Source organism: Protomyctophum parallelum, assembly GCF_964188405.1.
Source record: "Protomyctophum parallelum genome assembly, chromosome: 5".
NCBI lineage: Eukaryota > Metazoa > Chordata > Actinopteri > Myctophiformes > Myctophidae > Protomyctophum > Protomyctophum parallelum.
Window position 1 is genome coordinate 9,860,308 of NC_139702.1, and position 17,586 is coordinate 9,877,893.

The 17,586-nt window shown below is 47.2% G+C and overlaps 1 protein-coding gene across 2 annotated transcripts in view; it reads left to right on the forward strand.

The window, feature by feature from the left end:
* Positions 1-17,305, forward strand: part of LOC310858604 (F-box/WD repeat-containing protein 7-like) — a 140,098-nt gene extending 122,793 nt beyond the window's left edge. The window contains exons 9-10 of one of the 2 annotated variants that reach the window (XM_083764787.1): positions 5,473-5,837; positions 13,882-17,305. In XM_083764787.1, coding sequence (XP_083620913.1) covers positions 5,473-5,837; positions 13,882-14,150 — 634 coding nt within the window. In that variant the 3' untranslated portion in view covers positions 14,151-17,305. The remainder of the gene's footprint in view (positions 1-5,472; positions 5,838-13,881) is intronic. The other variant, XM_083764786.1, reaches the window with a different exon arrangement.
* The last annotated feature ends 281 nt before the right edge of the window (positions 17,306-17,586 follow it).

Sequence of the window (17,586 nt, forward strand, 5' to 3'; positions counted from 1 at the left end):
CACACTATTTGAACATATTTTGTGCCAGGGACTCCCATATAATATTTGTGTTAGAATCTTGTACATTCTTGCACAAAGATAAATAAGAAAGAAAATAAAAGAGAAACAAGCTCTTAACGTGTCACATGGTAACAGGTTGCTGGCTTGGAGCTCGGCTATATACAGGGTTGAAGTGGAGGGATTGATTTATTTCTACTACTGGAATATTAACACATTGTGATGGGGACCCGCTGGAACCCCCTCAGGAACCCATGGAGGTCCCCGGGCCCCAGTTTTAGAACCCCTTGTCCTTTGTACATAGTTGTGTGTCGCTCAACGCCGTCTCCATCGATGAAGAGCTATGCTCGACTCGTCGGGATCACCCTGTTAAATTAAGCACCAATTAAAAAAGAAAAAAAAAACACCCACGTCCCACGCAGGCTTGAGTTATAGTCCCATTTGTCTATTTAATTTGGGTATGAAATAGCTGGGGCCTCACATCCACAGTACTGTCCGGCATGTCATGAAAGTAAAATGATGTGTCGACCCCAGTGGCTTCAAATGGCTCTGCGTAAAGGACTCACTCTGTGGGGACCTTAAGGAAGCTGTGGCTTGTGTGAAGGTGGTTGCCTTGCCAACCTGGCTGGCGCAGGGCCAAAAACAACTCCATCCATAATAATTGTGCTAGTTTTTGTTTTTTATTCTTCTTGTAGCTACGTTCTTGTTTATACAGAAACACTGTGCGACAGTTAAACAAATTCTTTATAAAACATACCACAGCGTCACGCAAAATCAATTCTATTTTATTTATTTTTATCGTGAAAATGTGCCACGAATCTTTGAATATATATTCTTTCAGAGCAAACGTTTTTAACTCAAATCTTTGCTTCTGGGAGGGCCCTGAAGCAACATATTTTCAGATGGGCGTCGGCGGCCAAATACATATCCTTTTTGGGCTCCTTGACATGAGAATGTTTGAGAACCACTGACATAGTTATGATTTAAGACATTTGTAGAATCGTCCTCGGGTCTAAATGGGTTAAATTTGAATCCCGAAAAGTTTTGGAGGCTTCCAGCCGACAGACAATTTATTTTAGTTTTATTCAATAGCAACAAATAAACAATCAACAAACTCACTTCACAATGTTATGCGTTAAAATAATCGCTAAGCAGATCATCGATAGTTGCACATTAGTTATTTCTCTCAAAAAAGTGTTCGAATCATGGTCCACTGGTTGCGCGTGTCATCCTTGGTCGATAGTACAAAACAATGAACAATATTCAGTTTGTGTAGAGTCTGGCAGAACAGTCCATCTGAATAACAAATTAAATCAAAGTGCTTTGAATCGAACAGAGCAGAACAGAGAAAACTGATTACGTTTGGGACCTCAACCGGCGGTTGTAATGATCAAGTATTATATTTTAAAATACAGCGGGTGCTCTGAATGAAAGCAAAACGTTATATCTTTTTTAACCGTCCCTCCCTCGTCTGTGGGAGGATGTCTGTTAGTTTGTATGCTACATGGTCCTGGAATCAGCTCCAGAATGTCATTAAACTGGAGCCCTTAATCCCTTTGGATGATTTTAAAAGTTGTTTTTGCTGTCTGATTGCTTTCTTGGCCAGAGCTCAATTGCAGATTTGAATAAAATCATTGGAAAATGATGTTAAATAAAAAATAAAAAAATAAAAGCCTCGCGAACCATGTCATTGAACCCCCTCAGACATTTTCTCCAACGGTTTGATGGAAGACTTGACTGACTGAGAGCATGAATAATTGTAACGCATTACAGTTTCCAGGCCAACGTTCGCCAAGCGGAGTTTCAGATTCTCTGTGGCGTTCAAACTTCAAACACTGTGGAAGAGTTGTCTGTGATGAAGGAGTGATTGTACAGAGGATCTAATGCAGTGGTGTGTCTGTAATAAAGGAGTGATTGTACAGAGGATGATGCAGTGGTGTGTCTGTAATGAAGGAGTGATTGTACAGAGGATCTAATGCAGTGGTGTGTCTGTAATGAAGGAGTGATTGTACAGAGGATCTAATGCAGTGGTTTGTCTGTAATGAAGGAGTGATTGTACAGAGGATCTAATGCAGTGGTTTGTCTGTAATAAAGGAGTGATTGTACAGAGGATGATGCAGTGGTGTGTCTGTAGTGAAGGAGTGATTGTACAGAGGATCTATAATGCAGTGGTGTGTCTGTAATGAAGCAGTGATTGTACAGAGGATGATGCAGTGGTGTGTATGTAATAAAGCAGTGATTGTACAGAGGATGATGCAGTGGTTTGTCTGTAATGAAGGAGTGATTGTACAGAGGATGATGCAGTGGTTTGTCTGTAATGAAGGAGTGATTGTACAGAGGATGATGCAGTGGTTTGTCTGTAATGAAGGAGTGATTGTACAGAGGATGATGCAGTGGTGTGTCTGTAATGAAGGAGTGATTGTACAGAGGATGATGCAGTGGTGTGTCTGTAATGAAGGAGTGATTGTACAGAGGATCTAATGCAGTGGTGTGTCTGTAATGAAGGAGTGATTGTACAGAGGATGATGCAGTGGTTTGTCTGTAATGAAGGAGTGATTGTACAGAGGATGATGCAGTGGTTTGTCTGTAATGAAGGAGTGATTGTACAGAGGATGATGCAGTGGTTTGTCTGTAATGAAGGAGTGATTGTACAGAGGATGATGCAGTGGTTTGTCTGTAATGAAGGAGTGATTGTACAGAGGATCTAATGCAGTGGTGTGTCTGTAATGAAGGAGTGATTGTACAGAGGATCTGATGCAGTGGTTTGTCTGTAATGAAGGAGTGATTGTACAGAGGATCTAATGCAGTGGTGTGTCTGTAATGAAGGAGTGATTGTACAGAGGATCTGATGCAGTGGTTTGTCTGTAATGAAGGAGTGATTGTACAGAGGATCTAATGCAGTGGTGTGTCTGTAATGAAGGAGTGATTGTACAGAGGATCTAATGCAGTGGTTTGTCTGTAATGAAGCAGTGATTGTACAGAGGATCTAATGCAGTGGTGTGTCTGTAATGAAGGAGTGATTGTACAGAGGATCTAATGCAGTGGTGTGTCTGTAATGAAGGAGTGATTGTACAGAGGATCTAATGCAGTGGTGTGTCTGTAGTGAAGGAGTGATTGTACAGAGGATGATGCAGTGGTTTGTCTGTAGTGAAGGAGTGATTGTACAGAGGATCTAATGCAGTGGTTTGTCTGTAATGAAGGAGTGATTGTACAGAGGATCTATAATGCAGTGGTGTGTCTGTAATGAAGCAGTGATTGTACAGAGGATGATGCAGTGGTGTGTCTGTAATGAAGGAGTGATTGTACAGAGGATGATGCAGTGGTGTGTCTGTAGTGAAGCAGTGATTGTACAGAGGATCTAATGCAGTGGTTTGTCTGTAATGAAGGAGTGATTGTACAGAGGATCTAATGCAGTGGTGTGTCTGTAATGAAGCAGTGATTGTACAGAGGATCTAATGCAGTGGTGTGTCTGTAATGAAGGAGTGATTGTACAGAGGATCTAATGCAGTGGTGTGTCTGTAATGAAGCAGTGATTGTACAGAGGATCTAATGCAGTGGTGTGTCTGTAATAAAGGAGTGATTGTACAGAGGATCTAATGCAGTGGTGTGTCTGTGATGAAGGAGTGATTGTACAGAGGATCTAATGCAGTGGTGTGTCTGTAATGAAGGAGTGATTGTACAGAGGATCTAATGCAGTGGTGTGTCTGTAATGAAGGAGTGATTGTACAGAGGATCTAATGCAGTGGTTTGTCTGTAATGAAGGAGTGATTGTACAGAGGATCTAATGCAGTGGTGTGTCTGTGATGAAGGAGTGATTGTACAGAGGATCTATAATGCAGTGGTGTGTCTGTAATGAAGGAGTGATTGTACAGAGGATCTAATGCAGTGGTGTGTCTGTAGTGAAGCAGTGATTGTACAGAGGATCTAATGCAGTGGTGTGTCTGTAATGAAGGAGTGATTGTACAGAGGATCTAATGCAGTGGTGTGTCTGTAGTGAAGCAGTGATTGTACAGAGGATCTAATGCAGTGGTGTGTCTGTAATGAAGGAGTGATTGTACAGAGGATCTAATGCAGTGGTGTGTCTGTAGTGAAGCAGTGATTGTACAGAGGGTCTAATGCAGTGGTTTGTCTGTAATGAAGGGGTGATTGTACAGAGGATCTAATGCAGTGGTGTGTCTGTAATGAAGGAGTGATTGTACAGAGGATCTAATGCAGTGGTTTGTCTGTAATGAAGGAGTGATTGTACAGAGGATCTAATGCAGTGGTTTGTCTGTAATGAAGGAGTGATTGTACAGAGGATCTAATGCAGTGGTGTGTCTGTAATGAAGGAGTGATTGTACAGAGGATCTAATGCAGTGGTGTGTCTGTAATAAAGGAGTGATTATACAGAGGGTCTATAATGCAGTGGTGTGTCTGTAATGAAGGAGTGATTATACAGAGGGTCTATAATGCAGTGGTGTGTCTGTAATGAAGCAGTGATTGTACAGAGGATCTAATGCAGTGGTGTGTCTGTAATGAAGGAGTGATTGTACAGAGGATCTAATGCAGTGGTGTGTCTGTAATAAAGGAGTGATTGTACAGACAGAGGATCTAATGCAGTGGTGTGTCTGTAATAAAGGAGTGATTGTACAGACAGAGGATCTAATGCAGTGGTGTGTCTGTAATAAAGGAGTGATTGTACAGAGGATCTAATGCAGTGGTGTGTCTGTAATAAAGGAGTGATTGTACAGAGGATCTAATGCAGTGGTGTGTCTGTAATAAAGGAGTGATTGTACAGAGGATCTAATGCAGTGGTGTGTCTGTAATAAAGGAGTGATTGTACAGACAGAGGGTCTAATGCAGTGGTGTGTCTGTAATAAAGGAGTGATTGTACAGACAGATGATCCCGTGGCCAGACTGTTGCTTCTCACAATTTTCGAATGCTTCCATCATACAGTACAGTGTGGAGCCACTGTATTAAATATAAAGTGGAAGTGAAGCCTCCAGTCGCGCTAATTTATCCTAATATAAATCTAAATAATCTAAGCATATAATAGCTTGCTTATTAGCAGAAATGGAAATACAAATGATAAGCTCTCGGATTTCGGGAGGTGTAGTTCCAGACTCTATATTTAGCATTCAGAAATGATGGAATAGTTGTCTGGCTATGCAAGACGAGCGAAGCACTAATCCAGTGGTTCCGAAACGTTTTCATATCAAGGACCCCCAAAATGATACTCATTAGCCCGCGGACCCCCATTTGAAAATATATGCCAAGGGCATTCATAAGGAGATGTGTGCGGCTCTAGCAGTGATTCTCAACCATTTTCATTTCAAGGGCCCCCGGTTTTACCTGAATTAGGCTAATATGGTCCCCTATTTAATGGTATTTATGTCTCTGGGACCCCAATGTATATCGTAAAATCAAAGTTAATTTAACTCGGAGAGTGTACAAATGGTCTATTTGGTTCCATTTGTACACTCACAGAGTTACAGGCCCATAAGGGTCCATTTGTCTCCTAACTATCATTTATCTTGGGACCCCCTGGAACTCCCTCAAGGACCCCTAGGGGTCCCCGGACCCCACTTTGGGACCCACTGCACTAATCTAACGATGGAACCCCCTCCTCTTCCTCCTCTTCCTCTCCAGTTCGACGGTATCCACGTGGTGAGCGGCTCCCTGGACACGTCCATCCGGGTGTGGGACGTGGAGACGGGGAACTGCATCCACACGCTGACCGGACACCAGTCGCTGACCAGCGGCATGGAGCTCAAGGACAACATCCTGGTGTCGGGCAACGCTGACTCCACCGTCAAGATCTGGGACATCAAGACGGGCCAGTGCCTGCAGACCCTGCAAGGTAAAAGGACCCCTCTCTGTCTCTCTGACCTCTCTCTGCAGACCCTGCAAGGTAAAAGGACCCCTCTCTGTCTCCCACTGGGACCAGGTTGTGTTTGTCACGTCATCACAGGGTGATCAAAGCAGAATATGTAATACATTCTGTACTGGCCATACATGGAGCATGTCTTGAGTGTACAGGGTTTGATGATCAACATATGGAATGTCAGAACAGGTCAGCTCCATATATGGAGATCTAAGGGTGGCAGCGGGGGCAGTGTCTTGAGTGTACATGTACACGACAGGGTTTTTTTTTTCATGTCATATGAACGCATGGAATCATAGCTTCAAATTGACATTGGTTGTTCAGTTTGGCCCACCAGTTGTGGATATATGCTTATAGAGTATAATGTCTTGTTGAAAACAGCGAGTTGAGAAAACAGGCTTGAAAGGTTCACTAACCCACGGTCACAATAACACATTCACCACTTTGTGTTTTTATACAGTGCAAAGAAAATAAATGTGCATTAAACTGAACCGAGGCCTTTGTGGTAATGTGAAATCAACTGATGCAGCGCTGAACTCCCGCACCAACGTTACACAACCCATAACAAAAGCCAGGCTCAGATGCCTCTATTGAATACAGACTTTTAATGGACTTAATGGACCCATACACATAATGTGGGCCCTAATGTTTCAGATGGAGCCTAATGTTTAATTAGCATCTCCTCCATTAGCAGCGCTGGTGTCCCCATAGAAAGGCAAAAAAAGAGGCCAAAAACCCAGGGTTGAATAGCTGTCTCAGCACAACACAGCACAGAACAGAGCACTCAAACCCACTAAAGAATATACCTTTTTTATATCCAAGTCCTCACTTTACTTAACGCATCAAGAACCATATGACCCCCTAAGGTAGGGCTGAGAAATAAACGGAAAATCTATCGCAAACCCAATATTCAGAACCTCTTAACAGACTTGATCTTGCTCAAGTAGTTTAATCAAACTATCGAGACGCAGATGACATTTTTATAGTAAAACATTTGCGAGGCTGTGATATTTACAGAACAGACTTTGACCCAGAACTACGTGCGCATGAGGGTAAAAAGAAAAGAGCATAAAATAATCATTCATTAATCGTGATCAAGGCAAAGGTTTGAAGTAATCGTGCTGTGAATCTGAAGTCATATCTCCCCCCCTGGCCCCCCCGGCCCTACCGCCAGGGTCCATTTGGTTCTGTTTGCACCGCTCCCTGCACTTAAATGAGCTACGGATTCCATTGTGTGTACCAGGGCCTGTACGTACGTGGGTTCTATATATTTATTTAACAACAACAGATCACTGTTGCAGAACAAAGGGATGCCTAGTCTGTCAGAACATGATGGAGAGATTGAGGATGAGACTTTAGGGGATGGGGGAGGGTACCGTATGCCGTGTTAGATGGGGGCTACGGCAAGGGCTTGGTACACTGTACATGGTATGTGTCGGGGGGGGGGGACCCTGGGAGATTAGTATTTATCTCTGGGACCCCAATCTACAGTGTCAAATTCTTTCTTTCTTTCTTTCTTTCTTTTCTTTCGACTGAACAATGAATGCAAATCAATGAACATGGGCGTGAATTAAATCAACCGAACACGATCTCATGTAAACATGGCGGATTTAGCTAGAACCTTCCTTCCGCAGCCCCCCCCCCCCCCCCCATCACACACACACACACAGACACACACATAAAACACTACAAATAAACACATACAACTGCCTAAAAATATATACCGGTGTATATATATTTTAGGAAGACCATACCTAGTTTAAACATAAAAAGCTAAATTCCTACTACTGCGTAAAGTAAGTCTACCGTAAAGTGGTCCCTGCGACCCGACGTTGGCAAACAAGTGGCTTCTAAAAAAAGGGTCTGTGTGGCGTCTTTTTGTAGGTCACCCAATCGGGGTCAGTGTGGGCAGTTGACGCAATTAATTAGTGTGTCTTCATAGATGAGACAGACAATAGGGGCCGACACAACAAGGCCCCCGCTTGTCAGCGCAGCCAGCCAGTCACAAGGAAGAGGTAATGATGGCACAGGATGGCTTTGTTGTGGATATAACGATGGCAGACAGAGAGGAGAGAGATAGGAGAGGGGATGGGTGAGGCAAGAGCAGCCATGTCATGTCATGTGCTTTGTGAAATCAGCTCCCCACACTGTAATACCACAGCCTTTGAACTAGAGAGAGAGAGAGAGAGAGAGAGAGAGAGAGAGACGTGTAAAGGCTCCGAGGGCGGGGGAATAAATCCTATTTATTAATTTTTTCCTTCCGTTAAAATGAGGTTTGGTAAAGTAGGAAAGAAATAATGTAGCTCTGTATGTATGTATGCGATGGCTGCCATGGAAACTGCAACGAAAAAGCCAGCGGAGTTGTGACAACAGTTGGTAGTGTTTGTGTTTGTACAGTAGACGATAATTGATTCAGCTTTAGATTAGTTCATTAGTGTGTCTGTGTCTGTGTGTGTGTGTGTGTGTGTGTGTGTGTGTGTGTGTGTGTGTGTGTGTGTGTGTGTGTGTGTGTGTGTGTGTGTGTGTGTGTGTGTGTGTGTGTGTGTGTGTGTGTGTGTGTGTGTGTGTGTGTGTGTGTGTGTGTGCGTGCAACAACATTCAGCCCGTACACATACATAATATAACACACACACACACACACACACACACACACACACACACACACCGCAGTCTAGTATGTATAGTAGCCTTTGTCTCTCACTGATGAAATTCTCTGCTTCATCTGTAGCTATTAAATAAGAAGAGATTCATCTTTATATTGAATATGTCTTTATATTTCCCGGTAATGCAGTAGTGTCCATTACACTATCCATTTGGCAAACATGATGGATCTGTTATTTATTATTCTTTTTGACAGGGTATAACTTCACCTGTAAGAGGGGGTATATTTTGCTGCCTCCTAGTAAAAATGTTTGAAGCCCAAATGCTTGGATGACACACGCTGGCACAAGCACACACACCACTACCTTGTGTTTGTCCCTCAGGAGGGATTTTTTTCCTTTCTCTTCCTGCAGACTGTGTGCCCTGAAGCCAACGCGTCTGCAGGCTGCTAAACCTGTCAACTCCCTTCTTTCTCATCTGCAGGCTGCTAAACCTGTCAACTCCCTTCTTTCTCATGTTTGTTTTGAAGGGAATGCGTTTTCATCGACTCACCGTGGCTGTCTCTAGCAGAGGGGTGTTCAACAGGGGGTCCGTCTCTAGCCGAGGGGTGTTTAACAGGGGGTCCTCAGTCTCTAGCCGAGGGGTGTTTAACAGGGGGTCCGTCTCTAGCCGAGGGGTGTTCAACAGGGGGTCCGTCTCTAGCCGAGGGGTGTTTAACAGGGGGTCCTCAGTCTCTAGCCGAGGGGTGTTCAACAGGGGGTCCTCAGTCTCTAGCAGAGGGGTGTTTAACAGGGGGTCCTCAGTCTCTAGCCGAGGGGTGTTCAACAGGGGGTCCTCAGTCTCTAGCCGAGGGGTGTTTAACAGGGGGTCCGTCTCTAGCCGAGGGGTGTTTAACAGGGGGTCCTCAGTCTCTAGCCGAGGGGTGTTTAACAGGGGGTCCTCAGTCTCTAGCCGAGGGGTGTTCAACAGGGGGTCCTCAGTCTCTAGCCGAGGGGTGTTCAACAGGGGGTCCGTCTCTAGCAGAGGGGTGTTTAACAGGGGGTCCTCAGTCTCTAGCCGAGGGGTGTTCAACAGGGGGTCCGTCTCTAGCCGAGGGGTGTTTAACAGGGGGTCCTCAGTCTCTAGCCGAGGGGTGTTTAACAGGGGGTCCTCAGTCTCTAGCCGAGGGGTGTTCAACAGGGGGTCCTCAGTCTCTAGCCGAGGGGTGTTTAACAGGGGGTCCTCAGTCTCTAGCCGAGGGGTGTTTAACAGGGGGTCCTCAGTCTCTAGCCGAGGGGTGTTTAACAGGGGGTCCTCAGTCTCTAGCAGAGGGGTGTTCAACAGGGGGTCCTCAGTCTCTGGCCGAGGGGTGTTTAACAGGGGGTCCTCAGTCTCTAGCCGAGGGGTGTTTAACAGGGGGTCCTCAGTCTCTAGCCGAGGGGTGTTTAACAGGGGGTCCTCAGTCTCTGGCCGAGGGGTGTTTAACAGGGGGTCCTCTGTCTCTAGCCGAGGGGTGTTTAACAGGGGGTCCGTCTCTAGCCGAGGGGTGTTTAACAGGGGGTCCTCAGTCTCTAGCCGAGGGGTGTTTAACAGGGGGTCCTCAGTCTCTAGCCGAGGGGTGTTTAACAGGGGGTCCTCACCGTGGCTGTCTCTGGCCGAGGGGTGTTCAACAGGGGGTCCTCAGAGTCACTATACTCACCGTGACTGTCTCTGGCCGAGGGGTGTTCAACAGGGGGTCCTCAGAGTCACTATACTCACCGTGGCTGTCTCTGGCCGAGGGGTGTTCAACAGGGGGTCCTCAGAGTTACTACTCGCCTTGAACATCCCTGTTCTCAGCGGAACAGCATCCACAAATAGCAGCGCGAGGCATTGTGTATATCGGCTATTTGGGGCGAAGAGGTTTGGTGTAGAGGGAAAAAGAGAGCAGACAAAAGTCTATATCGTGCACCGCCCCTTAGCCCTTATCCATAAACCTAATTTGCCATTTTTTCTACTTTCAAATAAGTGTAGGGATAATAAGTAAGGGATGGTGCAAGATGGGGCCCAAAGTATTTACGGTTCAAGTGGTTAACCCATTCTGACCGGGCACCCATTTTGGTGTCAGCATCATGTTATGCTTTAGCTATTGAAAAATAGCAGATCTACAAGCTCATATCGCGCCACCGAGTGGCGCGATACGAGCTTGTAGGTCTGCTATTTTTTTTTAAATCGAAGAACGACTGACATTTTTAGAATCTGATCTCAGGTCAGAATGGGTTCGTCAGACCAGCGTGTGTCCGGCGGAAACCTCGTATGAATCTGATCTCAGGTCAGGATGGGTTAAGAAATACACATAAGTCCAACATACTGCACACTGATGACAGTGCTGACAAACAAGTCTATGGAATCTATGAACATTCTAAACTGCAACACAATGTTGTAGTTGGGGGTCCCTGCTTCATCTCTCTCAGATGAAGGGGTCCCTGCTTCATCTCTCTCAGATGAAGGGGTCCCTGCTTCATCTCTCTCAGATGAAGGGGTCCCTGCTTCATCTCTCTCAGATGAAGGGGTCCCTGCTTCATCTCTCTCAGATGAGGGGGTCCCTGCTTCATCTCTCTCAGATGAGGGGGTCCCTGCTTCATCTCTCTCAGATGAAGGGGTCCCTGCTTCATCTCTCTCAGATGAGGGGGTCCCTGCTTCATCTCTCTCAGATGAGGGGGTCCCTGCTTCATCTCTCTCAGCGAAGGGGTCCCTGCTTCATCTCTCTCAGCGAAGGGGTCCCTGCTTCATCTCTCTCAGATGAGGGGGTCCCTGCTTCATCTCTCAGCAAAGGGGTCCCTGCTTCATCTCTCAGCAAAGGGGTCCCTGCTTCATCTCTCTCAGATGAAGGGGTCCCTGCTTCATCTCTCTCAGCTGAAGGGGTCCCTGCTTCATCTCTCTCAGATGAGGGGGTCCCTGCTTCATCTCTCTCAGCTGAAGGGGTCCCTGCTTCATCTCTCTCAGCAAAGGGGTCCCTGCTTCATCTCTCAGCGAAGGGGTCCCTGCTTCATCTCTCAGCGAAGGGGTCCCTGCTTCATCTCTCTCAGATGAAGGGGTCCCTGCTTCATCTCTCTCAGCGAAGGGGTCCCTGCTTCATCTCTCTCAGATGAAGGGGTCCCTGCTTCATCTCTCTCAGTGAAGGGGTCCCTGCTTCATCTCTCTCAGCTGAAGGGGTCCCTGCTTCATCTCTCTCAGCAAAGGGGTCCCTGCTTCATCTCTCTCAGATGAAGGGGTCCCTGCTTCATCTCTCTCAGCGAAGGGGTCCCTGCTTCATCTCTCAGCGAAGGGGTCCCTGCTTCATCTCTCTCAGATGAAGGGGTCCCCGCTTCATCTCTCTCAGATGAGGGGGTCCCTGCTTCATCTCTCTCAGATGAGGGGGTCCCTGCTTCATCTCTCTCAGTGAAGGGGTCCCTGCTTCATCTCTCTCAGATGAGGGGGTCCCTGCTTCATCTCTCTCAGCAAAGGGGTCCCTGCTTCATCTCTCTCAGATGAAGGGGTCCCTGCTTCATCTCTCTCAGCGAAGGGGTCCCTGCTTCATCTCTCTCAGATGAAGGGGTCCCTGCTTCATCTCTCTCAGATGAAGGGGTCCCTGCTTCATCTCTCTCAGCGAAGGGGTCCCTGCTTCATCTCTCTCAGATGAAGGGGTCCCTGCTTCATCTCTCTCAGATGAGGGGGTCCCTGCTTCATCTCTCTCAGATGAGGGGGTCCCTGCTTCATCTCTCTCAGATGAAGGGGTCCCTGCTTCATCTCTCTCAGCGAAGGGGTCCCTGCTTCATCTCTCTCAGATGAAGGGGTCCCTGCTTCATCTCTCTCAGATGAAGGGGTCCCTGCTTCATCTCTCTCAGATGAAGGGGTCCCTGCTTCATCTCTCTCAGATGAAGGGGTCCCTGCTTCATCTCTCTCAACGAAGGGGTCCCTGCTTCATCTCTCTCAACGAAGGGGTCCCTGCTTCATCTCTCTCAACGAAGGGGTCCCTGCTTCATCTCTCTCAGTGAAGGGGTCCCTGCTTCATCTCTCTCAGATGAGGGGGTCCCTGCTTCATCTCTCTCAGATGAGGGGGTCCCTGCTTCATCTCTCTCAGATGAGGGGGTCCCTGCTTCATCTCTCTCAACGAAGGGGTCCCTGCTTCATCTCTCTCAGCGAAGGGGTCCCTGCTTCATCTCTCTCAGTGAAGGGGTCCCTGCTTCATCTCTCTCAGTGAAGGGGTCCCTGCTTCATCTCTCTCAGTGAAGGGGTCCCTGCTTCATCTCTCTCAGATGAGGGGGTCCCTGCTTCATCTCTCTCAGATGAGGGGGTCCCTGCTTCATCTCTCTCAGATGAAGGGGTCCCTGCTTCATCTCTCTCAGATGAAGGGGTCCCTGCTTCATCTCTCTCAGATGAAGGGGTCCCTGCTTCATCTCTCTCAGATGAAGGGGTCCCTGATTCATCTCTCTCAGATGAAGGGGTCCCTGCTTCATCTCTCTCAGATGAAGGGGTCCCTGCTTCATCTCTCTCAGCGAAGGGGTCCCTGCTTCATCTCTCTCAGATGAAGGGGTCCCTGCTTCATCTCTCTCAGCGAAGGGGTCCCTGCTTCATCTCTCTCAGATGAAGGGGTCCCTGCTTCATCTCTCTCAGATGAGGGGGTCCCTGCTTCATCTCTCTCAGATGAAGGGGTCCCTGCTTCATCTCTCTCAGCGAAGGGGTCCCTGCTTCATCTCTCTCAGATGAAGGGGTCCCTGCTTCATCTCTCTCAGATGAAGGGGTCCCTGCTTCATCTCTCTCAGATGAGGGGGTCCCTGCTTCATCTCTCTTAGATGAGGGGTCCCTGCTTCATCTCTCTTAGATGAGGGTTCCCTGCTTCATCTCTCTCAACGAAGGGGTCCTTGCTTCATCTCTCTCAGATGAGGGGGTCCCTGCTTCATCTCTCTCAGCGAAGGGGTCCTTGGCCTGCACAACATTTAAGACCCCTGCTCCGAACACTTTGCTCTCAACAAGAGTATGACCCCCCATTGTTCAAAACAACTGCATTGCAGAACCGATCCTGAGTCATTAGAACGCTCCTACATATTGGAGTAGCAACGGGATCGCTTGTTTCTGGTGACTTCTCTCTCAATTTTCTTTTCATCATCAAAGTGTGTGCGTGTGTGTGTGTGTGTGTGTGTGTGTGTGTGTGTCTGCATAGACGTTAGAATTTGAGGACAATTTTCCTGGTAAGAAAATATTCAGGTATGCCTGATTTATACTTGCTACGCGATGGTGTCATGCCCCTGAAAATCGCAGTTGAGACAGGGTCGAAACGTTGATTATTCTCTGAATAAAATTATTGGGAGCTCAAGAACTGTGTGCGGACAAGGACATCCTACCTTCTTTCTGTATTCATCATAAAGTCATAATGTCCTCACAAGTAATACGAGCGTACGTGTCTCTCTCTCTCTCTCTCCAGGACCCCACAAGCACCAGAGCGCGGTGACGTGTCTGCAGTTCAACAAGAACTTCGTCATCACCAGCTCGGACGACGGCACGGTCAAGCTGTGGGACCTGAAGACGGGCGAGTTCATCCGTAACCTGGTCACGCTGGAGAGCGGGGGCAGCGGCGGCGTGGTGTGGCGCATCCGCGCCTCCAACACCAAGCTGGTGTGCGCCGTGGGGAGCCGCAACGGCACGGAGGAGACCAAGCTGCTGGTGCTGGACTTTGACGTGGACATGAAGTGAAAGCGGCGAAGAGTGTGAGAGAGAGAGCGAGATAGAAGGAGAGAAGGGAGAGAGAGAGACGGGGGTGGGGGGCAGAGGAGGATGCGCGCGAGAGAGTTGAAAAGGGGGGAATGTTGTAGAAAAACGTAGAGAGCCGTAGGGGCCCGAAAGCCCTTCACCCAGCGCTACAAACACCACCACCACCACCCCACCTACGGCCCTGTCCCGCCCCCCCCCCGGCCTCCCATCGGCATCCACCCACACTGCCCCCCCCTCCACCACCCTCCCCCGCTGGGTGCGTTACTGACCCATCCAACCCGACCCCCCCTGTGAGGACCTCCCCGCCCGTGAGAAGTGGAGCCAGAAAGAGGGGGAGGCAAATGAAACGCAAGGCGGGGCAGGGCGAGTGTGCGGCTGAACGCCTGGTCCACCGTCACCTCCTCCTCCTTCACCTCCTCCTTCACCTCCTCATCCGGTCGGCTCGGGAAGGCAAGCGAAAGAGGGGCGGAGGGAAGAAAAGGACCCCCCCACCCCACCACCCTGCTCGTTCCGTTTCCAACGACGCCGAGGAGAACCTTCGCCCCGGGGGAGCCACGGAGCAGCTTTCAACAGAGACTTGTTGACTCAAGCCTGGCGCTCGACATGTTGACATGTATAAAGATACAGTATATTATTTTTTAACCCCCCCCCCCCACCACCACCACCACATCCCGTTCCTCAAACCTCCCACCTCCCCCCCCCCCCCCCCCCCCCAATACAACCACACAACACCTTCACACTCAAACAAGCCAACCGTTAAAACCTTTGGTGAAGCAACGTTAAGGAAAACGAAAGAGGGGGAGGAGCGTATTTGTCGTAGATGAGAGGTGCATTGTGGGAGGTGAAGTTCTCTCACAGTTTTTTTTGTTTTGTTTTAAACTGCTCAATATAGAAGGAGACGGGGGGGGGGGGGGGGTCAGGCTCTCAACTTGTCACTCCGGTTCGGTTCCTGCTGTTATATAGTTAGTTGAGCACCAGCGTCGCACACCGAAAACAGCCGCTCTACAAGCTCACAATGGTGACGTGTTCGTGAGCTTATAGATCGTCTGTTCTTGTCACACGACGCACTGTGCACAGCAAACGAGGAAAAAATCGAGGCATTCTCCACTCTTGCGTTTTCCTTACTAGTTTTGACTTTATGTTTTAGTTTTGTTTCTCTCCTCACTATGTCACCCAAACACTCAGCTGTGAATTTTCAGTTCCTTTTATGAACGTTCAGTTTGTCATAAGAAAAAGATTCTGTCTGTTTCTATATTAATCGCGTACCGTTGCCAACCCGCAACGCATCCCAGTATTAGCAACCTGTGAGGTTTTAGGGGTTTTTTTGGGCTTTCAAAGTGTCTCTCCACCACCTGTTTGTTTTTTGTTTCTGTATTTTTTTTTTTGGCTTCTTGCCTTTTCTTTTTCTTTTGTTTGAGTTCTGTTCTTTCCTCGTCCTTTCTTTGTGTTTTGTTCTTCATAGCTGGTCGGAGCACTGCCTCCTCACAAATGCTGTCCAGGATTTTTCAAACGGTCGAGTTGTCGTGGGGGGGGGGAGGGGCCCCGTGCCGAAGGGGAAGTCAACATTTACGCTCTAAAGCACCATGGAGTACCCTACCACCCCACCCCCACCCCCCCCCGTTACCCACTACCCGCCACCCCCGACCCCTCCCACTCCCCAGTGGCCAAACTGTATTTATGCTGCTAGATGAATGGAAAAGAAAAAAAAAAGGAAAAAAAAAAAACAAGAAAAGAGAAATAGAGATGGATCTTTTATTTGCTGTGACGTTTTAGTCCCAGACAGAATGAATGCCAAAATGAACTCTATAAAGTTTGGACTTTTTAAAGAGAGAGACACGCAGAGACACAAAAGAGAAAACGTGACAAAAGATAACATCCAACTTTTTTTTTTTTTTTTTTTTCTGTTTTGTTTTATTGTCGGTTTTTTGCCACTGAAACTTGAGCCAAACGTGCCTCTGCGAGGCGGAGAGGAGGGGGAGTGTCCCACAGATGCTGACGAGATGAGGGGATGTTCTCCGTTTGTCTGACGAGATGAGGGAATGTTCTCCGTTTGTCTTGACGAGATGAGTACGTTTGTCGTGTGTTTGCGCGTGTGTGAGCGAGTGCGTGCGTGTGTGTGTGTTAGCATGTGAAAACGGGCAAATTGTAAACACATTCCTTGGGACAAAGCTCTTTTCAGCCTGTTCTTTGGGGAAATGTACAAAATGCTGTGCGGACCGACTGGCGATTGAAAGCAAAATGGACAGCTGTGGACGTTTTAACGAAGTCCCCGTGACGACAAGTGTCGTGTGTCCAGGCGCCGCTGCTGTGGTCCCGTTTTTAGACGAAAATGAAGCGAAACGCGTGAAACGAGAGCGGACACCATCAAACAAAACATCCAACATCTGACAAGTGCAGTACAGCAGAGCGCCAGGAGGGTTAGCGCTACAAGTATTAATGTGTGTTTTTGCCGTTTAAAAATAAGAAAAAAAGTTGCAGATGAGCACGGCATGAGGCGATTGCTCCCCATTGGTTAGCGCCGGTCTCATTATCGCAGTTAGCGAACGGTGGAAACCCGTCCTGGCGCGAGCAAGGAGACTGTTAAAAACAGAACCGTTGTAGCCAAAATATCGCGTCTCAATCTCCCCGAGAGTCACAACAACTCAAGCCGAACTGTGAAAGTGGTGTAACACTGTATATTAAAAAGATGAAAAAACAAATAAAAAAAGAAGAAAAAAGAAAAACATGAAAAAGACAAAACAATCTCGCTCTTATCTCCTCTCTCGTTGGTTGTTTTTTTCCCCCCCCACCCCTCCTGTTTAATTTATGATCTGGTTTAAGAAATCAGATACTGTTGCAGGTGTTTTATTTTTTCAGTTCATGTACTGAAATCTGCCTGGCGATAAAAGGACCAGAGGAAGAGAAGAAAAAAAAACTGACAGAAAAAAAAAACTCCTTTAAAGGGATTGTGTCTTTGTTTGATTCACTTAGAATTTTTATTTTCTTATAACTTAAGTGCAATAAAATGTGGGTTTTTCTTTTTTTTTTTTCATTTCAAGCATTTCGGTTGTCAGTTTTTTTTTGTTTTTGTTTTTTTTTGTTACTTGTGTGAAGGTGTCTCTCTGTGTTCAATAAAGCTAATTATTTGGTTTATTACATCCATGAAGGAATACTTGGAGAGTTTTATGCCACACAGACGATCTATAATCTCCCAGCGTGTCACATGATCGCGACTTGTGATTTTGTAGATCGGCTCGTTTCGCTGTTTTGGAAGGTTTGTTGAACATTTTCATCTGACATGCTTAAAATAGGGATGCCGAGTTGAAAGTGGTTAACCTGAAATACCATACATTCTTGGAGATCTATGATAATGTAATTAATTTATGATTAGAAGTGAAGCAGGCAATCCTCGTCTCTAAACTGCCTCCCCCTGGCCAGC